This window comes from Callospermophilus lateralis, chromosome 19 (assembly GCF_048772815.1).
Source record: "Callospermophilus lateralis isolate mCalLat2 chromosome 19, mCalLat2.hap1, whole genome shotgun sequence".
NCBI classification, from domain to species: Eukaryota; Metazoa; Chordata; class Mammalia; order Rodentia; family Sciuridae; genus Callospermophilus; species Callospermophilus lateralis.
The window spans coordinates 24,846,055-24,871,864 of NC_135323.1; the positions used below are offsets into that span (position 1 = coordinate 24,846,055).

The 25,810-nt window shown below is 38.0% G+C and overlaps 1 protein-coding gene across 1 annotated transcript in view; it reads right to left on the reverse strand.

Annotated features, from left to right (window-relative positions):
- The window catches only part of LOC143384873 (autism susceptibility gene 2 protein-like), a 526,849-nt gene that overhangs the window by 221,111 nt on the left and 279,928 nt on the right, over window positions 1–25,810 (reverse strand). The window contains exon 2 of the mRNA XM_077105989.1: window positions 2,755–2,967. Within this exon, the coding sequence (XP_076962104.1) occupies window positions 2,755–2,967 (213 nt within the window). The remainder of the gene's footprint in view (window positions 1–2,754; window positions 2,968–25,810) is intronic.

A 25,810-nucleotide genomic window follows, 5' to 3' on the forward strand; every position in this document is an offset into this window, starting at 1 on the left:
TTATAAGTATTGTCTATATACAGTAACTTATATAAAGCTTTTTAAATCATATAAAGCATAAACCATCTTTATCAGCAAGATCAGTGTCTACCTGCTAAACTGGTAACATATTCCCAAATTCCTTTATTTTTCCCATGAATAGTGTTTGCCTACAACTAGAAGCCATCTCAATAGGTTACCTCTTTTCTGCAAAATTCTGCTCTTAATGACTTTGGGACACCTAAATCTCAGTTAAGGAGAAAGGCTCGATTTATTTTGATGATACATCCTGATGTCTGTTTAAAAAGTTAATATATCCTAAAAATGACTTGTAGGTTACTTCAGTCTATTTCCTCTGGTTCAGTTCAAACCAGAGAGAAAGGAAAATCTAATGAATTAAACTGAGATTTAGAATATCTAGTTGGAGCCAAACCTGAAAATTATGTGAACTCTCATCAACTTTTTATCATTGCTGCTCTATTTTTAAAATCCTTTTGCATTCTCTGTATTTTAAAATATAAAATACTAAATTTTTAAAGCATTCCTTGTGATCTCAATGTCAGACATATTGAAAATTTTTTGATTTTACTCAGTGTTCTGGAAAGGATTAATTATGTTTTCCCAAAATTCTTCTCAGAAGTCATGATTTGGCCAGTAGACTTGGCAACACATCACTCTTGTGTTCCTCAGCTGTTTCATTGTGATAATGAATTTAGTATCCAAATGAGAAACTAAAGCTCCTTAAGGAGACAACCTGTGCAAGCTCTATTTTGACTTTTGCACTCCTCTCCCTTCCTCCTTATTAAAAAATCCTAATCCAAATTTGGTTACTTTCAAACTCTTCAGCTCTTGATCTACCCTCTGAATTTCATAGCTTATTCTGATTTTTCTTTTACCTTCAAAGACCATTTTGATGGCCAAAGTCAAAGTCTGTTTGACCATACTATCATTTAGTTTCTAGAAATATTTGTAAACTCCTCCCATCCTCTGACCTGCTGTGCTTTTTCTGCATACCCAAAGAGGAGGTACAGGGGGAAAGCGGAGGCTCTTGGCTAAAAAGATTTGGATCTAAATCATTGTGCTGAACCTCACTGCCAGATGGCATCAGACAAGCCATTTGATCAAGTATGAGTTTCCACATCAGCAGGGTAACCATATTTCCTACTAGGCAGGGTTGATGTATGAATTACAGGTTATACTATGCAAACTACCTCACTGAATGTCTACAGCATAATTATTATAGAACTGTATGTGACTATAGTTAGTAAATTACCATTATAACTTCAATTGGGGGATTTTAGGATTATATGTTAGCCCTCAGAAACACCACCCTGAGTGTCATACTGAAGGGCATTACATGCAAGAAGCTTTTGGAGTCCATGCTGAACCCATCACTCCAGATGGTTCTTAGTATACTATCCTTTATTCTCCACAGGCTGAACTCTGACACCAAACTGCTCTTTACCTTTTCTTGAGGCTTCTGAACCTTCTGATCTTTAAGCTAAAATTCATCATGCAAAATACACTCTAGATGCTTTGTAACATAACTTCCAAATCAGTCTGATCATTATCAAACAGAAATTTCTTAAGCTAAAATCTACATTATGGGTTGGGGTTGTAGCTCAGTGGTTGAGCGCTTGCCTTGCATGCGTGAGGTACTGGGTTTGATCCTCAGCACCACATGCATACATACAAACATACATAAAACATAGATTTGTGTCCATTTACAATTAAAAATGTTTTAAGAAAAACTTCATTAGATCCTAGGGAGAGGGCAAAAATTTATGTTTAGTGGAGCTAACGATGTGATTATAATGGTCTGTGGGTTTTGAAACCACTGTTTTATATGATTGCAGATCTTTCCCCTCTGCAAAGAAACACCTGCAACTAGAAATTACCTGTTCAGCTTCTAATTAACAGCACTTGCTCTGTGAACCACAATTCCTTCCCCTGCTTCCTTCAAGTAATAGTCAATCCCACCCAATGGTTTCACCAAAAACAAAACATACCCAGGACACAGGTAACTCTACAGTCACTAAAGCCTCCGGGTTTCTGCAGGGAAAAAAAAAATTGTTACAAACAACTTCATCTCTATCAATCAATCACATGTACAGATTTCACAGGCAAAAATTCTCCCCAAATGCCAAGAGCAATAGTTGCCTGTGAATCATTGAAACCTAATTAACAGGCCAGGGAGCCCCACTACCAACTTGTATTCAATTGGCAGATCACAAAGTCTGTCTTCAATTATGGATTATGGAAAACAATTAAGGCACTAGAAGGCAGTCCCTTTCTTTGTCACTGCTCTCCCACATGCCACAATACTTGAGCTTCCCTGGAAAATGTCAATCTTATGCAAAGCAATACTCAAAGAACCAATTTTAGTACCTTGGAACCATGAAATACACAATGTATGTCACTAAATTTCCCTATCCCTTTTGTCCTAATTTCAAGGTTCTTTTCCCTACACACCAGTCCACCTTGACAACTGTCAAGACTTCAGTCTGCCTTAAACACCAGTCTGCCCTAAACACATCAAGCTTTGCTGCATAGAGAGTATTCAATGGAAAGGGTACCAAACCAAAGTTACCAATTCTAACTGAAGAAAAAAAAAAAAAAGAGAGATTGTGATTATAATCCTTTGGAAGCAAGCATACAGCTCTGCAACCAGTTACAGGATGCCACCAAGGATAACTTCTCCACCTTTGCGAAGAACCACAGAGAAGCAGGCATCTATAGAAGTTCACAGAATAAAATAAATCCAAGTTTTCTCACCTGTCTGAGTCCCTTCGGCATTTTCTTTCTCTTCCCAAGGTGCTGGCAGAGATTACGGTCATTTTCTCGGTCTGAGCTGTAGTGGTGTGGGTTGCTGAGTCTGCTCTTCTTTGAATGAAAAGATAAGCCATTGGTAAGTGCTTCTCGTTTCTTCTTGGTCAAGGGAGTCTGGCGTTTCTCCACACGTTCCTGAGGCTTAAGTGCTACATCTTTCTGTAGGGGGGAAAAAAAGGAGGAAAGGGAAGCCATGGTTATGCAGGTATCTAGGGCCATATCCAAAATAAAGGTTAAATAAAATTCCTAGAAAAGGTGATGGGGACAGAAAAATAGAATATAATAACCTAAAACTGAGAAACATGGCTCTCTTTTCTGACTCCCTGATGCTATCACAAATACACCCTTTCTAATCTTCTTGGACAGAAAACTTAATAAAGCACAAATTACTTGTCCATTGAAAGTGATTTCACTGGTGCCTTTGTTTCATTCTGTGCTGGATCAGCACACAATGACATTTCCAGAAGAAGCTCAATATTCTTACTTTTCAAGTAACTTTTCAATGACTGTATGTTTCAAAGACGAATACTAAGTACATGCCCAGTTCAAAAGAAAAGGCACAAGACTGAACATATCAGAGCCAACAAGAAGAAAACTATCAATTCATATAATTAGAATGTTTCCATAATGCATTATATTTTTATCACATGTTTATCTCAACATCCTTACTTTCCACCTTCTTTGCAAAATGTAAATGACAATATAATCACAAAGATCAACAGCAACAACTTTGTATTTATCCTTATGGGTAATCAATGTCCTCTAACAGGAGTTGCCCAGTGCAGAATCTGATGACCTGATAAACAGATGTCCCTACAGGCAGCTCACAACATACTGAGAATACCAGAAGGCCTGGGCTCAGTCTAGATGCTAGCACCATTCATTTCAAGCCTTGAAGTCAGTCACTAAAATTCTGAGCTCATGTGCAAAACTTACAGAACCTCAGATCACCTGATATATGCCTTATGAACCCTAAGAAATGAGATACAATTCTTAAACTGACAATGTTCTTTCATGGAGTCTCCTTCCCACATTTTCTCAGTTTCTGTGCTCCTAATGGCACACTGAAAAATAAAATAAAACTAAAATAAAGCTGAGAGTGGTTGCGCACACTTATAATCCAGCTACTCAAGAGGCTGAGGAAGGAGGTTTCCAAGTTCAAGGCAAGCCCCAGCAACTTAAGGAGACCCTTGTCTCAAAATAAAAATTTTAAAAAGGTTTGTAGAGGGGGACAACTCAGTGGTTCAGCACTTTCCTAGCATGTGTGTGTTCAGTCACCAGTACTACCAAAAATAAAGTTAAAAAAAATTATTTCTACCTATTTTTCCAAATCAAAATTTCACTCTTTCCTCCCTTCGAAATTTAATACCCACATACTAAATATATCACTGCAAACTGTAATGATAACTCAAAAAAAAAAAAAGGTAAAAGGTATTAAAACTGGGGGAAATGATCTAGACCAGGGCAGAGGGTTAGGGTCAACAAGATGACCTAGTCTGAAAGGCTGAGCACAAACAACTTGGGCAAAGGCCTTGAAGCAGCTGATAGCATAATCTGTCTGAAAAAAAGGTTAAAAGTGGCAGGAAGTAAGCAGCAGACCTCAGCAATCCCAGTGTTTCATCAAGTAAGTGTTTTACATAAGCCAGGTAAAATAATTGGTGGTCAATATATACGTATTTAATGCATAAGTAAACAAGAGTAGTTAAAACATCCAAACCTATAAAGCACAGTAGTGATTAAGCACAATAAAGATAAAGTATAATAGTGATTTTAAAAAAAATACTAAACTGCTTATAATACACCAAAGCAAGCTATGAAAGCTTGATAGTGCCAGTAGGCACTGTATATTGTCATTTACATCTTGCAAAGAAGATGGAAAGTAAGGATGTTGAGATGAACATGTGATAAAAATATAATGCAATATGCAAATATCAAGACACCCCAGAAAGGAGGAAAGGCCTATAATTGGGGGTAAGAAATAAAATTAAAACGTCCACTAAGGCAAGTGAGTGGCTTTGGGTCTAACCTCTAGCTGTTAGATGATCTGTCCTATGCTATTTGAGAGGTAGCTGTCCTGAGGCAATGAGAATGTAGTGAGCAATGTTTCAGAGGATAAGCTGCAATCAATGCAAGTGCAATGGTCACTGACTGCATAGTCTCAGATCTTGCACACTATATCTAACACATGAAAATATTCAATTAATGTCTGCTAAATAGAATTCCTTTGTCCAGCATCTACTACCCCAATAAGTTATGTTAAACACCTGCTTAGCTCAAAATATTTTCTGTGTTTAATCTCACATTTAAACAACAGAGTTACCTCTCATGAAAAGAAACTGAGGAATGACAACAACAGAAGGAGGCAGGTGAGTTACATTGTGAGTTGCTCATTTATAATACAATTAAATTGGACTACTTCTAACGGAAATACAAAAACTACCTACAGGGTTAAAAAAAAAAAGGGGGGGGAGGACCCTCTGTTCATTGTCATCAACCCACCTACTTCCCTGAATCTTTTTCTTGTAGCAGTAACAGATTAATAAACAAATAATAAGTTAGCGTGGTCATGCACACCTGTAATCCCCGCAGCTTGGGAGGCTGAGGCAGGAGATAGAGAGTTCAAAGCCAGCCTCAGCAACTTAGTGAGTTCCTCAGAAACTCAGTGAGATCCTGTCATTTCTAAATAAAATACAAAACAGGACTAGGGATGTGGGTCAGTGGTCAAGTGCCCCTGAGTTCAATGCCCAGGAACTGAAACACACACACACACACACACACACACACACACACACACTATTTAATAAGGTATCAACTGTGATTTTTAAAACATTATGCCCATCTCATTAGAGATCAAATCTTTTATCATACTGAAGGTGCCTTAAAAGTATATTGAAAAGTATGAGCAATTCATACAAATGTGAATTAATATTTATGAGATTATGTTATAATTTTTTCCAAATTCATTTTTTTTCACGTAGCATATTTTAATTAATTAATCACGGCATGCTTACTGCCCTGCAGAATAGCTACACAGAGCAAATGGATCCCATGCCGTGACATTAGCTTGTTAAGAGACCTGCCAACGTCTCAGCAACAGCAGTAAAATCATCTTAGTTTCAATTAGTATTGAGATTTTTCCCACTCTGGAGAGGGGGAGATTAGTGTTTATATAGAGGTGGTGACTTGAGAGATACAAAAAAAATGAACAGTCATGAAAGGATTTTTAATAGTTAAGAGTCTTGTATTTTCAAAGAGTAGAGATTATCTTAATTTTTAAAAGATACATATCCATTTATAAGTTACTGAATAGACAATATTAGTACTTTGGAACAATTCCTGCATAAACCAGGCCATCCCATCATTTGTTCACTCCTAGTCTCTAAACAGTTATTGACTGCTTCTGAAGTATATAGTAAAATAATCATTTGTTTCCTTTGACTGTGTCAGTGGGAAAAAATGACCAAAAAACTGTCCCATATAAGCAATAAAACTCAAAAGATAAACCAGACACCATGGCACACACCTATGATAGCAGCAACTTGAGTGACTTAAGGCAGGAGGATCACAAGGTTGAGGCCAGCCTCAGTAACTTATTGAGACCCTGTTTCTAAATAAAAAGAGAAAAGGGCTGGGGTGTATAGCTCAGTGGTACAGCACTACTGGGTTTAATCACCAACTCTTGAGTGGGAAAAAAATCAAACACACAAGGATTTACTAAAGTAAATTAACAACCTTATCAATGTTCAGAACAGTTATACAGTGATTTTATAAGTGTGTACATGCACACGCACACATACATACACACACACACATACACACACACACCCCTACCATCAATCAAGTAGTGGTATTTAAGAATTTCCCTAAAGAAACTTGGACAGAACTGCTACAATACAGGGAGGAAATATGTACATGTCATAAAATAGCTTTTTGGGATCAATGAATAGCAATTTCAAAGCCTATTGATCCATTAGTTTATAATGACCTAGTGGTTCCCAAGGGAAACCCCACCTGTAGTACTTTCTGATAATAAGACAACTACACCTCATATTATTCAAGGAAAGCATTTTGCAAATGAAGAGTGAGAGAATATGCCACCAGAAAAAAAATGCCCCTTGTTCTAAGGATTATTTTAAGTTAAGGTCACTTAAAAAAGAATAGACACAAAAGGAATACTCTGCCTTTGCTGCACCAGGAAAAAGGCAGCATCTCCACCAGGTCCACAAAAGAGGAAACCCCAAGGAAGGAGAGAGGACATCTTCCTATTAGAAGACATGGGGCACTGACCCATCTCCCTGAAATAATTCTTCCCTTCCTCTGGCCTCCCCACACATTTTCGCTACTTTTCTATTTAAGGCCATTCCAATTCAATCTTCTTAATGAATTTACATTGTGTCATTTTGAGGTTATTTTCCTTCCAGGTGGGATCAACATACCTGCAAAAATATGTACACTTTTTTCTTACTAATCTATTTAGGGTCAATTTAATTCCTAGGCCTAGCCAGAGCCCTTAAGAACGCAGAGAGAAAAATCTGCCTGGACTAAACAGTATTGGACTAGAGAGGGTAAGAGGGCACACAGGTAAGAAACAGATCTGGAAAAGTGTTTGAAGGTATTAATTTGACAATCACAGAAGCAGCCAGAAAAAAAGCAAGAAAACCAGTCCACTGCCTGCTAGGTGAAAAGATTTAGACACTTTTGCTGACAATAGAGGGGGTAAGTGTACAAGCCATGCACCACAGATGGGAATGAGTTTCATGAATGGTTGGAATTATTTGATTTTTAGGTCACTGGTGATGGAGGGGCAGGTCACAGCAGCACATCCACTGAGAGGCTCAGAGTCTGACTAACCAAAGCAATTTCCTTCAATATCTTCCCTCTTCAAAACAGGTGATCTTCCTCTTGGTTTTCCCTTCTCCCAAATTACTATCCTCTACTAAAGACTTCCTCTGCCACTCCTGAATTTCAAAATGAGATGGTTCAGTGTTGTGCAAACTAGGAGAGAGCAACAAATTGTAGATGTAGGCTGCAGGACTCCACTGGCTGATTACAGATGAAGACACAGGCAACAGAAAATGAGGACAAATTTGCCTGCATTGCATGAAACAGGTTTTAGAAAGAAGTCTCCATTTGATTTTTCCAACCAAACTAAATAGGGGGTGACCAATCATTTACAAAGCATCTGTGCTATGTGTGTCTGCTGCACGTTCACATGTGTGAGAGAGGGATGCAATTTAAACATGTCTTATTTGAGTTATTTGATCTTGGGAACTTACAAATAAAATAACAAATAAGCCAGGAGAAAAAGGAAAACTGCTCTGCCTGTCACCACCAAATGACAATAATGGTTGTGTGCTGTCATTTTAGTCTGTTGGGGCCTTTGTTGGTTCATTGTGCAGCATTTATACCTGTTTTTGAATGTTTTTTACAAACACTGATCCTGTCAATGCCTCAGTGCAAAACAAGTGCAAGGGTACACTGTGCTAGGAACTAAAAATAACCAAGAGTGCAATAAACCCATAATAAAAAAAGTAGAGAACATAGATAGAACTCTTTTTTATATTTATTTATATATTTGGTGAGGGGGAGTTGCCGGGATTGAATTTAAGGGCATTCAACCACTGAGCCACATCCCCAGCCCTATTTTTGTATTTTATTTAGAGACAGAGTTTCACTGAGTTGTTTAGCACCTCACTTTCGCTGAAGCTGTCTTTGAACTTGCAATCCTCCTATTTCAGCCTCCTGAGCCACTGGGATTACAAGCATGTACCACCATGCCTAGCTATGGCAGCTCTCTTATAATAATTTAACTCTATTTGGCTCTGTTCACAGTGGCGCCCCACATTGGATTTTTGAGAAAATGGAATTATAACAAGACTTTTAGGGCCTAAACTTTTAAGGAAAAAGAGGAGACTATGTACAGGAATATACAAAATATTCAGTATGGAATTCAAAAATTAATCTCAAATATTCACATCTTTAAATAAAACAAAATCACTATACCTACTATGTGTCATACAATTTGCATCTGTTAAAAATATCTAAAAGGATTCCCAACCCAGTCTGCTTAATCATGAAAGCAGATAAATTCATTAACTAGTATGGTAAAACAGGTTACAGAAGGAATAAGTAGAATGCTCTCTACTGCCATCTTTCACACTGAACTAAACTTACATTTCTGTTTTGGTGTAAGGATAGAAACACAGATCAATGTGACAGAACAGAGTCCAGAAGGAGACTCACACATAACTGGATTAATGATTTTAAGCAAAAGCAATTCTGTGGATAAATAACCAAGAGTGCAATAAACCCATAAAAGTACCAAAACTATCATCAGTCCATAAAGTAATTGATAAATTATACTTAATCAAAACATACTATTTAGAAATAAAGATAAACCACAGTACAGGGGGAAAATCACAAAATGTTTACTTGGTAAAAGTTTGTATGCAGAATATATTAAAAGTTCTCAAAGATAAATTTTAAAAAATTAGTTGGAAAAAGATCTGAACACTCACTGAACAAGACTTCTGAGTGGCATTTAAGCCTATGGAGAGATGGTCAACATTAAGAGTTCATTCAGGAAGTGCAACTTAAAACCACAATGAGATACAAAAGTATTAGAATGGCTGAAATGAAAAGAAATGACCAACACCAACTGGGAGCAAAGATATAGAGAAACTTTCATAATACTACCACATTGGAATGTAAAAAAATACAACCACCTCGAAAAAGAATATGGCGGCTTATATAAAAGTTCAAAGTACAGCTACCATGTGATACAACCTTCTATTTTCAGGTAAAATAGAGAAATACATATATATGCTACACAGAGACTTGCAGGTGGACATTTATATCAGATTAGTACTGAGCATAAAACTGGAAACACAACCCAAATGTATGACAACAAATGAACAGATAGATAAACTGTGCATATAACCATTCACTGAAATAGTACTCAATAATAAAAAGGAATAACCTACTGATACATGCTACAATCTGAACAAATCTCAATAATTGGGCCAAGTTTTGAAAATTCAGAAAACCTAGGAAATGTAAACTAACCAATAGTGACAGAAACTAGATTAGTGGAGGGATAGGAAAAAGTGATTAATAGGGGCATTAGAAAATTTGGGGGGCCAGGCACAGTGGCACACACCTGTAATACAAGCAGCTCAGGAGGCAGAGGCAGGAGGATCGTGAGTTCATAGCCAGCCTCAGCAATTTAGCAAGGCACTAGCAACTCAGTGAGACCCTGTCTCTAATAAAGTACAAAATAGGGCTAGGGATGGAGTTCAGTGGTCGAGTGCCCCTGAGTTCAATTCCCGGTAACCACCTGCCCCCACCAAAAAAAAAAAAAAGAAAGAATGAATTTAAAGAAAATTTGGGGAATGGTAGACATGTTCTTAGTCTTGATTGTAGCAATGGCAAAACGACATATACATGCCAAAATTTATCAAACTGTACACTTTTTTTAGATGTTAATGGACCTTTATTTTATTCATTTATTTATATGTGGTGCTAAGAATTGAACCCAGCGCCTCACTCATGTGAGGCAAATGCTCTGCCACTGAGCCACAACTCCAACCCCACAAACTGTACAAGTTTAATTCACACAATTTACTAGTATGTCTCTTTTACCCAAATAAAGTTGTTGTTTTTTTTTAAGGCAATCCTGGCCCTCATATTCAACTTGCTATATTATCATTACCAATAACTACACCATGTTTCCTATCTGTCAACAGAAAACTGTTCAGATTCATAAAACAAATGGATAGCCATGCTCTAAAAGAACTAGCTTTAGGCCAAATGTGGCCATGAAACTTTCCAGAGGCCAGTCAGCTGTGAACACTAATGTCTCAGTCACACAGAAGAACAGTGACTAGCATTAACATCATCTTCAACAACAAAGTAGAGTTTTCATAGTTCTTTTTTTTCTTTTATTCTAACATTCAATTCTCAATTACTGCTCAGAGGCTATCATTTTGTGAAGTTTTTTGTTTGATTGTTTCTTTCTTTCTTTCTTTTTGTTTGTTTGGTTTAGGCACTGATGATTGAACCCAGGGGCACTCAACCACTGAGCCATATCCCCAACCCTTTTTTGTATTTTATTTAAAGACAAGGTTTCTCAAAGGTTGCTGAGGGACTCACTAAGCTGCTGAGGTCCTGTCTCTAAATAAAAATGCAAAATAGGGCTGTTCATGTGACTCAGTGCCCCTAAGTTCAATCCTTGGTACCAAAAATAAATTAATAAATAAATTTTGCTGTTTCTGTATGTCAAAAAAAATTAAGAAATTTTACTAAAATACATTCAACACATGATGGTACACATAACTTAAGGAAATCCAAATGACAAAGGAGAGGGTTTTTTTTTTTTTTTTTTAAAGTTGAACTACAAAATAAAGTCTGCATATATAAACACCTTTCGAATGGGTGGTGCCATTATCAGAGGAGAGGGAAAGGGGAAAAAAGGGGGGTGAGAGGGAGAAAACAAAAGCAGTCACCAAGAACCTCTCCTAAACTCAGTTATAGGATAAACCACAAGTATCACCTTAAGTGAGATTTTGGCACACTCTGAATTGAGAATGACCTAGCAATCTCTCATTCCTATAGATAATTGAGAGTTGGCTGCTGTTAGACCTTAACACACTCAAAGTAGTTGAGTCCCTGGAAACCAGATGCTATTGCTTAAAACAGTTTAGGCTCTCAATCCTGAAGGATTCCTAAAATTGGATTACAGTCCCTCCAGATAATCTGAGAAATACAGCATGACGAAAAGGAAACCTTAAAAAAAAATTAACTCCTCTATAACAAGCAACATTCTGAGCACTGAACACAGCATGACTGAGGCAGAAAATCCCATCAATGAGAGCTTAAGGGCAATACACCAAAAGCCAGTCCAAAAGAGAAAAGAAACCATACAAAAGAAGAAAAGATAATAGAAGACAAAAAAGAAAGAACAAAACATAATTCTCCAGCCTGAGAGCAAAAGTCAGCTTTGTCAACTAAAGAGAGGCAAGCAGGCAGAATGTTCAAATTTCTATTGCTCTTACACCCATTCATATCAAATCCATTAAGACAATATTTGAGGGGACACGTAATCCTAGTGACTTCCCCTTCAATTATCAATTATTCTTTTCTACTTATAATAAATAAGATCTAAGTACACATTTTTCAAAAAAAAAAAAACATACACATGGCCAACAAATATGGCTAAAGATGCGCAACATCACTAATCTTTACGGATATAAAATCAAAACCACAATGAGATATCATCCCTCACCTGCTACAATGGGTATGCTCAAACCACAGATAAGCTCTGCAAAGAATGATCAGAAAGGGGAATCCTTGGTTTTCTGTTAGTAAAACATCAATTGGAAGAGCCTTTATTCACTTTTTTTTTCAAGGCAGGCACTTTGCAAACATGGGAAAAGAGTTAATGTACTTCTTTTGGCAAAAAAAGAAAAAAAAACATAATTGAGTGTTCCTAGGATCAATCATTATTGATCCTAGGGATTTGGTGTTACATATTCATACATGTACACCATATAACAATATAGGTTTGTCAGTTTTGTTCCCCAGTACCTCCTCTTATCCTATCCTCCTCCCTTTCCATGATCCCCTTCCTCTTCTGGTCTCCCTACTATTTCATGAGATGCCTACCACAACCTTTTTCCCTCTTTTTCCTTCTTGCTTCCACATATAAGATGAAACATATGATCCTTGACTTTGATTTTAGCTTATGTCACTTAATATTAAGTCTCTCGAATTCCATCTAATTTTTTGCAAATGACATAAATTCATTCCTATTTATGGATAAATAAAACTTCATACACACCTTCGTTTTAAATAACAAATGTCTCCAAAAGCAATCCTCAATTAGTTTACTGATTTGGGGGCGGGAGGGGGATATCGGGGAATGAACTTGGGGCACCAAACCACTGAACCACAACCCCAGTCCTATTTTGTATTTAACATAGAGACAGGGTCTAAGTTTTTTAGCACCTCGCTCTTGCTGAGGCTGGCTTTGAACTCAAGAACCTCCTGCCTTAGCCTCCCAAGGCGTGCACCACTGTGCCTGGCTTGTGCTATAGTTATTATAAGTGATATGTATTAAAGGTTACTTCACTGTTCTGGACGAGTCCTGGAAGAGAGACAGGAATTCTAGTTTTCGTTTGATGACCTTTTGTAGGTCTCCATTCCCATTAGGAAGAGAAATATCAAGAAGATGATATCCATCAGGAATCCCGTCTAAAATATGGATACTTGAACCTACACGAAAAGATCCCCTGTGACCATTCTAGTCACTTAAAGTGAAATTAAATCGGGCACAGATGAAAGCAGAAGATTAGGATTCTGGGCTATGGAATAATAATTCTTCTCTGTCATGCTACAGCAGTTATGATTCTCACTTTTCCCCTTAGTCTTCCCAAAAAGAAAGGCAAGAAATCCCTGATATGATTTCAGAATCTTACAAGGGGGGACAAAAAGGAATATCATCAGTAAGTCCTCCTGACTCTGGCTCTTAAGATGTCAAATCTGTATTAACCAGCAAGAAAAGAATAGCTTACTACTTGACTTCTGAGTAGAGTTTGGTTATACTGATCTAGAAGTAAACATGATGGCTGGGATGAGGAAAGCACTCCTCACACACACACACACAAACCCCACACACACGGTGTGGGATGCGGCACATTCTGTACATTCAGACGAAAATAATCTTATAAAAGGTAATTTAATGTTTAGAAATATGGAGTTATAGGAAAAACCAACGGCTGGCAAAATTTGTGCAATGTGGAGCTGAATTTAAATGTAGCTTTAAATAGTACATTGGTCAGTGTATATGGATGAAAGATACTCCCTTTATGGATCAAGTTTTTCCAATGCTTCTGCAGGATTTCTATAGAACTATAAAATGCTTATGAGTTAAATGAGAATTCTGCAACTTTTTCCAAATCTTTTCTGGAAAGAATGATAACAGAGAAGCAATAAAAAACAGGCCACAGGTCTTCTCCTATTCCACGAACAAGTGTTACATGCTGTCTCAAACTGATTTTAATTGACTTCTCAAAACCAGAGACCAATCTATTTCAATATCTACAAATATAGGGTCCTCTACTTAGATTCTTTCAACTTCTGTAATGTTATTATCCTTAGTAAGATATCTGGCACACACACAAAAAATGTTCAATAAATATAGCTTATGGTGTGTGAATTCGGTTCAGGGTTTTCTTCTAGATCATATTTTTCAACCTTTTAATCATCTCTGTGAGATTGCTCTCATGTACGTGTAGCCTTCACTTTCTTTTGTCTTAACTGGGTTTTGATTTGAGAAATGTACATGAATTAAGTGAAAAAGTCAGATAATTTCTAAATAAAAAACAAGGATTAATTTATGATTTTTCATAACAACTAATATTTGTAAGTAATTCAGAGTTGAAAAAGTTTTAAGACCTTTTATTTATTTACATATTTACTTATTTATTTGGGGTATAGGGGGGATTGAACCTATGAACCTTTACCACTGAGCTACATCCCTGGTCCTTTTGTATTTTACATTGATACAGGGTCTCAATGAGTTGCTGAGGGCCTGGCTAAATTGCTGAGGCTGGCCTCGAATTTGCAATCCCCCTGCCTCAGCATCCTGAGTTGCTAAAGGTGCTAGGATGACAGGTGTGTCCCATAACCTTTAAAAAGGTTATGATAACTTTTCAAATCATCATTTCATTGGACTGTCTAGTATGTTCAATATAGTAGTCAACAATGTTTTCATTTTATAAGTGAAGAAACCAAACTCTGATAAAGAAATTACATCCCAGAGTCAGGCAACCAGCAATTGGCGACATACTCTGAGTTTCCATGGTTTTCAATCTACTTTTATACCCTAATACCAGGTCATTATAGCCTTATTTGTAACTGTCAGATTTACGGCCTCTTGTTTAAATTGCAATTCAGTATTTTCTAATTGTAAAATCCTCTGTGCACCTCTACTTCTGCAAAGCCTAAGTAATGAAACGCGACTCCTTTTATGTCAAAGATACTTTTTTAAACAGATTTTAAAAAGCAATAAAATCAGCAATGAAATAAAATCTTTGGCTTTTCTTCAAAACTGACAATCTATGCCATCTTATTTCAGGGGTGAAAAGTAGCAAAGAATGACACCTTTTCTGAACTTAAAAAAATAAGCAGAGCTGTACAAATGCTCCAGACCCCAAACTCTATATAAATATTCTGCCATAAATATTTATTCACATAAATATTTATGTGACTCAATAAACACTAATGGATAATGGTAGGACTTAAAATACCCACAGGTGCAAAATGAAAAAATTCCCGCTTATTTAGCACATATTATAAATGCTATCACTAAATGAGGAGCACATAGAGAGTTCACTAAAAGTTTCCCAAGTCTGAGGGCTTGTTCACAGCGCCAGCCTATGACTCTGCACATGTGTTCTCTCTCTTTCTGACTTCATCCCCCGCTCCCACTCCATTCTTCTATTTCAGGATTTATACATATAATTTTCTTCCTTTAACATCATATGAATAAAAATATAACTGAACTATCCTGCAGGTTTGCATAGTAGCCAAATGCTTAGGATATACCCAGTAGCCTGAGACCCAGACCAAATAAATTCTTCAAGGTATCTCTGCAGAAAATAAAATTGGATCCTACAATTATGGTCGGAAAAAAAGTGTCCTTTCAGTTGGCTACTATAAATTTAGACTGAAGAGATGAAAGGAAGTGTCCGTTTGCATAAACAAGTCAGATGCTAACTCTGAATCAATTAAATCATACACAAATTTCTAGATTTTTACCCAGTTTCTTGAATAAGGCATAAGATTGTCTCTATACCAAGGCTTTCTATACATAGATTTGGCCATGTTTTGGTACTTATTGGTTCTATCATATTTGATAATGGAATCAATCTCTCCCTTTAGAAGCTCTGGGTTAATGGCAAAGTTTATTAAACTGCAAGCAGTCATTCAGAAAAGATCAATATAGACATAATTACAGAGTAACCAAAGGATTAAACACAAGATTTATCACAAAATTAAACTGAATTAAATGTTCTCTGATAGCACTTGAAATGCTGTCAATACTTTTAACTCATAATCTATGCTTTCCTGTGTTTACGTAATAAGCCATAGGGATGTGCAATTTAAGAAAATGACTACTTTCAAAAATATAAGCTACCAAGACTTGCTGAAAGCATTGAGAATCTCTTCTTGAGTTAAGGAGCAGCACCTTAATTTATCAGTCAGAGCCTGTCTACAGTGAATTCAGCAAAGTTTTGAGTTACTCAAGTACATAAGCCATTCTGTCCAACCCTTAAGCATACCTATAACATACATCCTTTCAGGTATACATCTTAGAAACTGTGCCCTCAGATTACAAACTTTAAACAATTTCTTTCTGTTTTTCTGGCACAGAAACATATGCTATGACACTGACCCTCAGTCTCTAGCAGAGAAGGCTGGACGATGTCATCTGGCTATAGGGAAATCAACACTTCCCCATCCTGGGAGGCTTCACTGATGCCCAGCTCAGCAGATTACACTCCAAAACGTGAAATCCCCATTACTTCTTATGAATGGTAACCATTCACTAAAAAAAAAAAACCTGGCAATAGCACGTGTACTCATGATCAGTAAGGAAGTCAATATACATGATGGCTCTTAAAGCTGATATCAATACACAGTGAGCAAGAAGAGCTCTTCGAGACATGGAATGATAAAGGCCAGGACTGCTGTGTGAGGCTAGGAGAGTGTGTACTTGAACAGATGGAAAAACAGTTGGGGGCAAAAAATGAGCCTGTATTTTAAACTACACCTTAGATGGCACCATGTTTGAGGGAGACTTTCTTTTTTTTCCTCTGTCCAGTTTCTGTCTTGTTGCTAGAACCTTTATCCCATAGATGGCATGGGCCCTATAATACCTGAGTACCAGCAGATTCTGGTGATTTCAATAGTCATCCAATATGACAGCTTTGTTATGCAGAGAAGGTCAAGCTATTTTGGAAACAAGATGCTGAGGCTGACACTGCCCTGTAATGTCATCACCCCCCTCTAAGAATACTGATTTCTACCAGAGTACCACTTCTCTTCTCAGCAATCACCCCAACTGACAACACGATTTAATGTTAAGGACAGTCCCAAATAGTTGTCGGTTCCTCGGGGAATAAAGTGCCATCTGTTCACTGAAGAAAAGCCTCTGCACTCTAACTCAAAAGCTGAGGCTGTTAAGCCCACAAAGTCAAAGCTTCTTACAAGCAGATGCTTTTTTGATAGAGATCTTATCAATTTTGTAGATTATTCCCCACAATAGAAACTTTATTCCATGAAAACCGAGTTCTTCACTGTGGTCCATACTCAAGTTTCCCATTGCTTCCTATGTGTCTTTGCTCAACCTAATCCTGCCACAAGCAAGAACTTTTTGGTGGCACTTGCATCTACATATTTGCCTCAGAGGACTGGCTTTGACACTTAGTAATTTTGTGACATTTCTTCTCTTGGAATACAGGAAAAGAGCTGTGAAATTGCATTCAATTTGTCAAAAAGTATGGGGGACAAGAGCTCTAATCTCTAGAGTATACAAAGAACTCAAGAAGTTAAACAACAAAAAAACAAATAACCCACAACAAATGGGCCAAGGACTTGAACAGACACTTCTCAGAAGAGGATATACAATCAATCAACAAATACACGAAAAAATGCTCACCATCTCTAGCAATCAGAGAAATGCAAATTAAAACTACTCTAAGATACCATTTCACTCCAATAAGAATGGCAGCCATTATGAAGTCAAACAACAATAAGTGCTGTCGAGGATGGGGGTTGGGGATGTACACTCATACATTGCTGGTGGGACTGCAAATTGGTACAGCCAATTTGAAAAGCAGTATGGAGATTTCTTGGAAAGCTGGGAATGGAACCACCATTTGACCCAGCTATTCCCCTTCTCAGACTATACCCAAAAGACCTAAAAAGAGCATACTTCAGGGACACAGCCACATCAATGTTTATAGAAACACAATTCACAATAGCTAGAATGTGGAACCAACCTAGATGCCCTTCAATAGATGAATGGATTAAAAAAAATGTGGCATTTATACACAATGGAATATTACTCAGCACTAAAAAATAACAAGATCATGGCATTTGCAGGGAAATGGATGGCATTAGAGCAGATTAGGCTAAGTGAAGTTAGCCAATACCTAAAAAACAAATGCCGATCTTCTTCTCTGATATAAGGCAGGTGTCTCAAAATGGAATAGGGAGGAAGAGCATGAGAAGAAGACTACCACTAAATAGGGAAGAGAGGTGGGAGGGAAAAAGAGGGAGAAGGGAAGTTGCACGGAAGACCAGTGCGATTCTGCAATCTGTACAATTAGAAAAATGAGAAATTATACCCCAATGGTTCAAATGTATGAATTGCCAAGATCATTGTAATATCATGTGTAGTTAATAAAAAAATTAAATTAAAAAAACACACAAAAGATCCTTCAGAAGAAAAAAGAAAGAAAGAAACTTAATATATAGGCTAGATTATGTGAACAATGTGTATTAAACTTGTTTATCTTAAAAAAAAAAGCATGGGGTACATTTCCTGGCATTAAGTGGATAGTAAATAAATGATGAGAGAGAAATGCCTCTTCCCCAACTACTATAATCATGTTCCTGGTCATTAAAAAGGGAAACTGAGCCTGGCGTGGTGGTGCACACCTGTAATCTCAGCAGCTCAGAAGGCTGCAGCAGGAGGATCCAGATTTCCAGGCCACCCTCTCCAACAACAAGGCACTAAGCAATTCAGTGAGACCCTGTCTCTAAATAAAATACAAAATAGGGCTGGGGAAGGGACTCAGTGGTCCAGTGCCCCTGAGTTCAATCCCCGGTACACCTCCACCCTGAAAAGGGAAATTGTTAATCATTATAAAAGGTTACACTTACTCACTAAGATTTTATCTCACTCCAGTTAATAGCAACCACGTATATATAACATAGAATATAAGTACCAGTGAGGATATGAGGGAAAGATACACTCATGGATTGTTGGTAGGACTGCAAATCAGTGCAACTTCTTTGGAAAGCAACATGGAAATTTCTTTAAAAAAAAAAAAAAAATAGGAATGAAACCAACATATGGCCCAGGCGTCCTTGGCATTTATCCAAAAAAAGTAAAATCAGTAAAAAAAAAAAGTAAAAAAAGTAAAATCAGCAAATTATAAGGACACATTAACACTAATGTTTATAGCAATGTTTATAATTCACAACAACAGCCAAGTTATGGAAATAGCCTAGGTATCCCTCCAAAGGAAGATAGAGAAAATATGGTATAGACACAATGGCATGGTAGACAGCACCAAGACAAAGAGAAAGAGGAGGAAGAGGAAGAGGCACAGCAAAAGCAGAAGAGCATCTCCCCATCACCATGTGGATTGGAGAGAGGAAAAACTTCAGGAAAGCTTCACCTGGGAAGAGAGCAACTATTTGTGCTCTTATCCAAAATGAGAAAGTCTACTACGTTAACCATTCTCAGAAAAAGGCAAAAAGAAGACCTGAAAAAGTATTTGCCATTGATTCCATCATAAATCTTTTTCAACTGCTTTAGCCCTTATTGGGTTTCCAAATGAGACATCTACCCATTTTCAAAAAGAAAATAAATGTACACAAAATAGTTATTAAATGTAGTTCAACATAAAAAAAAAATTACAAGGCGTACTGCATGAGTATAGCCTTTAAAAAAAACTATAGGGTTTTTTAGACTCTGGTAGGTAACTCTTCAGTGCAGCATCCAAAAACCTCCCTGCACAAAGCTCAAAGGAACAGGGGGAGATGGGAAAAAAAGAGGTCGGGGAAACCCTTCTTCCCAGCTGAGCTCCAACACATACAGTACTGTTTGGGAGGCAACTTTATGTGCTCTTAGTAGTAGATTAATGAATGTAATTACCTACCATTGTAGCTGTGAAGCTGCAAAAACTGTAATTTATAGAGTGCTGTAAAGTTCTAATGTGTTTTTATGTCCATAAGCTGCTTAACCATAATCTAATGCATTTGTACAAGAAGAGCCTAAGTGGCTCTCAGCTGAACAGTGAACACAAGTGTCTGCACCTTGGTGATTCTGCTTGTGTGCCTTTATAACCCACCCTAGTGGAAAGCATCTGAGGGAAACAGCTGGTGAATTACACAAATAATTCTAGAGACAGTGACAAGTTTCTCTACCTCTCTAACCGTGAGAAGGGTTTCTGGCTGGCAAAGAGCTACACGCTTTAATTAAATGCTGGAGTGATTTCTGTATGTACATTTGGTGGCTACCTTTTTTTTTTTTTAACCACCATTCTACAAATATCTCCTTCAAGTCCATCTCCCTTTGTCTCACCACAGGAGGCCAGCTAGGAAAAGGCCATGGGTGCAAGTGAAAGCACATGAAAGAGAATATAAAAAAGAAAAGTAAAATGGAGGGAGACCTCATGGAACCAGTGATGCTTTATTCAGCACTGAAGGGGCACATCTTGGTTGAAGGGGATGGCCTCAGGCCACCACAAGGGTCTGGCTTTTATATGGGCATAGCAGAGTCAGGTCATGGGAGGAGGTGGCACTTTTGGTGGGCCCTCTTGGCAGCAGGGCCAGTTAATGAAAGAAGTTTAGGGTGGGGCAGGAGGACAGGTAACCAACCATATCCTTCAATAAGAGCATAAGGGAAAAATTCTCCATCTGAAAATGTCTGATTTCCATCTTAGAAAAGGTGCACCATTTCCCATTTTTCCTCTTTTACTATCATTGTATTTGCAAAGAAAAGCAGATACAGCTCAACAATTGAATTCACATCTGATGCAAACTGTCCGTGGAGATGGCCTTAGGCAGTAGGGGGTTTGAATCATCTCATAATACTCCAGATAAACGGTTTTAATAAAGGGGGTGGGAAGTGCACAGTGGTAGCTCATGCTAATTAAGAGTTCCTATGACCACCACAATCCAGGGGGCAGGAACTATTCACAATCCATTTGCATACAAAGGGACTAAGAGGCAGTGATTAATGCTTCATGGGGATGTGGAAGGGGCCTGAATAGTTTCTACTCCAGGACCAGTGGTATGCTCCAGAGACAAGTTATTTGAACCCTTCTCTTGGGTAAAGCAGGGATGACAGGAATGTTGTGAAGATTTAAATGTTAATATAATGCTTAGAAGATTGTGGTTCAGAGGTAGAGCGCCATCCTAGCATGTGTGAGGCACTGGGTTCAATCCTCAGCACCACATAAAAATAAAATAAAGGTATTGTGTCCACCTACAACTAAAAAATAAAAACTTTTTTGAAAAAAGGGAGAGTCAGGACCTCAGAAGGGTTCAGACCACATTGGCCATCATTACAATTACTAAAACAGGGGTTCACTTGATGGTTTGACTATATCCCTTGTGGCTTAAAAACATACATATTTTTTTCTTTTTCCCAATCTTCTTTTCCCTAAAACTTCTCCATGATCTCATTTTCTCTGAATTACTTCTATAAAAGCCCCCTCCCTGTTCCTACGGATTGGCAGAATCATACTTTTGAAACAGGAGTCCCCTCTGTTTCTCCTTTGCTAGCAAAGCAATAAACCGTCTTTTTCCTTTTTCTCAAAACCGTATCCTCATTAACGGATTGGCATGGGGACAAGGATGGAGCTTTTGGCAACGTTACTACTATAGGAAAGGGAGAATATGACTATACTAGCAAGAGGAACGAATAAAACAGCAGAAACTGCCTATGTTTTCTGGAGGCAAACATTTGCAGTCTAAGACATCTGTAATTGAAAGTTCAAGGGATTATTCTGGAATACAGTCAAAACAGCAAACAAAGAAGCAGCTTCAAAATACAACAGGACAAACCCTGGTCTACAATCCCTAAGCGCAATGTAAAGTGAGCAGCTCTCAGGTGGGAGCTCAGGGAAGGAGGAGCCATGGCAAGAGGAATCCCTATTTCCTCCTCCTCTTTTCATTAGTAGCACATTAAATTTCTGAGCAAATATTTTAGATTATATTTTCAAAATAGCATCAGGAAAACACAAAACTAGAAAATCTTCAGAGCTGTTGGTTGAGGAAAGGAACACAATGGCATGACATCTGTGGCTATGTAGGGAAGAAAAGCCAGCTCAAAGACTCACAGGGCAAATTAGCATCATGTCTGATACATAATTGATCTTCTTCCTAGTTAAAAGTGTACTGTCCCCAGCATTCACAGGATGAAAGATATGATTTGGATTCAATTAAAAGCTTTATCCGTCCAAGGGAAGAAATTCAGCCTCTCAGAGGAAGCCATGTGGCTGCTTCTCTACTTCTAATGCCAGACTGACCTCTGGAAAACCCTGAATACCTCTCTTTGGCCAGGGATGTGTAGGCAGTAGCTGTATATTCATCAACTCCCCCAGGGAGTAAGTGCCCATTTGAAGCAGATAAGGAAACAGGGAAAGTATTTTCTACCTCTACAAAAATTGACTCTGAATGTGAGCACAGGTCCCTCATTGTTAGTCTAAAAGAAAAGGGTGTGGAAATAAATTAGCCATTTTCTGAACAACAGAGTTCAGAAAAGCTGAAATGGAAGTGGGTAAGATGCAGTTTGGGGATATGGCGGGCTCTCCCCAAATTCACCTTCTCCTACTACACAACACTGTTCCCTAGCAGCCTTTGAGACTCTCCTGATCTTTACTAGTTCTAATCATTATAAAAATGTTGCTGGTGAGGTGGGAAATTGCTAGATATTAACTGGTCTCTCAACCTACCTGCCATGGCCCTCCACTTGCCATTCTCACCTCCACCTAGGGAACAAGATCCTAAAAGATCCTAACAGGCCTCCTCACTGCTCTCTTTATCCGCATCCTCTATCCCAGCCCATTTTGAGGCCCAGTTGCCTTTAGCAAGTACTCCTCTACCTTATGATTCCATATAAGATGCACCATGGCTACCTACTTCTTGCACTAAACTGATGGTACAAACTGTCTTCCCACATGCTCTACCATGTCTCTTGATTATGGTTGATTATGTCTCACACGTAACTCTTTCTATCCACAGGCCCCAGGAGTGATTATTTCCTCCCAAACATGCACAACATTTTCTGACTAAACTAGTGGTGCAACACAATACAGTATATATATATAACTTGTAACATGAGTGTAATTATGCATAATACAGGTATTTGTTCTAAGTGATCTTGCCAATAGTGTGAAAATACTGTGAAGACTTCTGGTGTACACTACAGAGAGAAGCAAGCCCCCTGATGGCAGAAACCTTTTCCTATACTTCTTTAAACTCTCAAAGCTCTAAATGCTTAAAAATGCCACTTATTGATTATCAATAAGATAACTAGACACTACATGTCACAGTCTATATACTCAGGAGATATAAAAAGGTGTTCTGTAAAACCAAATCCTAATATTTGGTAGAAAAATATATCATTAAACTCAAAGAAATAAAACACATTTGGAACAACTGACAGATGTTCGTTTTTGATATTCACAACATAATTAAGACTTCATAGTAGTACTGAACTTCTAGGTAACAAGTCCCAAGTTAATTAGTGGGCAACCATCAAACATGCAAAGTATCATCTCATATGGCCCATGTATTTCTCATTGAAACCTCTCATGTATTTGTCTATTTAAATAGAATTCTACATAGAAACAGTAAAGCAAGGGAAGGTGTGATAATGCTTGGCAACCAGCATCTTATTCTCAGGAGATAAAAGAAATCCAACTGCATCCCATTGTAACAGTGTCTACTCTTTGAATACAGCTCTAGCTGCTCTGTTACAGCAATTAATTTTTTAAATGGACGTTTCTTTCTCTTCCTTTTTCCCTGATCCTCCCTAATCTCTCCCCCTCCCCAATCTCAAAGGAAGCAGGATTACCTTTCTTCCCTATCCCAGGCAGAGCTATCTGTCCTGAGCACACACCCACCATAGGAATGAAGTCATCCAGACTTTCGGGAATGCACCAGAAGATCTCAGAAATGACTATCTTCCAAACTAGCAAGTGACTTACAACTCCAGACAGAGAAAACATGGAATGTAGCCTTTGAATCACCTCTTTAAAAGTCCCTTTGTTCCTGCTGATGGGCAGAATCACAGCCACTGGGTCAGGAGACCCCTGTGCTTCTCCTCTGCTACCAAAGCAGTAAACCTTCTTTTTCCTTTTTCTCAAAACCATGTCCTTCTTACTGGATTGGCATCAGGGACAAGGACAGAGCTTTCAGCAACACCATCACTGCAATAGTCAGATAGCTCTGTGTGACCTTTGTTTCCTTGGGGGGGATTTCAAAGTTGCCACAGTCCCATGGATTACAGGTCAATACTCACTGGAAAGAGGGACTAAATTCTTATTGCAATTTCTACAGTAAAAGCTGTATTCAATTTCAAGGCAGGAGTAGTGGTACACCTATAATCTCAGCTACTTGGGAGACTGAGGCAGGAAGAGTGCAAGGGTAAAACCAGTCTAATCAACCTAATGATACCATATATTAGAAAAATAAAATAGGGTGGGGAGGTAGTTAAGAGAGTACTCCTAGGTTAAATCCTCAGTATCTCCCACCTCCCCACAACAAAAAAATTATTGAATTTCAGATCCATCAGGGGCTCATGCAGGGTATCATCACTGTTACTCTAGGAATATGAACTTCTGAGAAAGCTGTTTCACACCTATCAAATCTCCTACAAGACCAGATCTAGTCCACAGCAAACACTCAATAAAAATTTGTTATATAAACACTGAAAACATTTTTAAAAATTAAAATTTAGCATTTTGGATCACCATTGTTTTCATTAATTTGCACTAATAAAATAATTTTTTGACTGTAGCAGATTTCTAAAAATTTTTTGGATATTTAATTTATTTATTTATTTATGATCTTGACATATCATACATTTGAATCAGATGGGATATAATTTCTCATTTTTCTGAGTGTACAGGTTGCAGAATTACATTGGTCATGCAGTCACGAATATACCCACAGCAATAATAATGTCTATTTTATTCTGCTGTCCTTCCATTCCCCCCTTCCCCTCCCCTCCCCTACCATCACTTCTCTCTATCCAATCTCATTTGACCCATTTCTTTTTTTTTCCCCTCACATCGTCATACCTGTATTCTGTATAACAAAGGGGTCTCCTTCCCTCTTTCATGCAATTCCCATTCTCCCTCCATTTCCCTCCCACCTCTCTTCCCTATCTAGAGATAATTTTCTTCTAAAGTTCTTCCTCCCTACCCCTTTTTGAGAAGACATTCGGCATTTGTTTTTTCGCGATTGGTTAACTTCACTTAGCATAATCTGCTCTAATGTCATCCATTTCCCTGCAAATGCCATGATCTTGTTATTTTTTAGTGCTGAGTAATATTCTACTGTGTATAAATGTCACATTTTTTTATCCATTCATCCATTGAAGGGAGGGGAGAGAGGGAGAGGGGAGAGAGGAAAGGGAGAGAGGGAAAGAGGGAGAGAGGGAGAGAGGGAAAGAGGGAAAGAGGGAGAGAGGAAGAGGGAGACAGAAAGAGAGAGGGAGAGGGAGACAGAAAGAGAGAGGGAGAGGGAGACAGAAAGAGAGAGGGAGAGAGAAGAAAGAAAAGAAAGGGAGGGAGAGAGGGAGGGAAGGGAGGGAGGAAGGAAGGAAGGAAGGTAGGGAGGAATGGTACTACTATGGCAGAGTATAGTCCATACAGAATCACTGAGTTTTTTTACAAAGACCATCAAGAATTAAGAAATGTCCATCCTAAATATTCAACATAGAATAGATACAAGGCCCAGGGCTGACTTCCTTCAGTTCCACCTTCTTAATCTCCTTGCCATCTGTCTACCTCTCTGGGATTCCACTGCAACTACCTTAATTTAGACCTCCTTATCCGAACTTCTCTATTAACAACAGCTTACTTGGTATCCCTGTCTGGAGGCTTGCACGCTGTTGTAGGATTGTTGACAGCTCTAAAGTGCAAGTCTAAGCATGTCACTATCTTGCTTGAAACTTTCAGTGGATATTCAT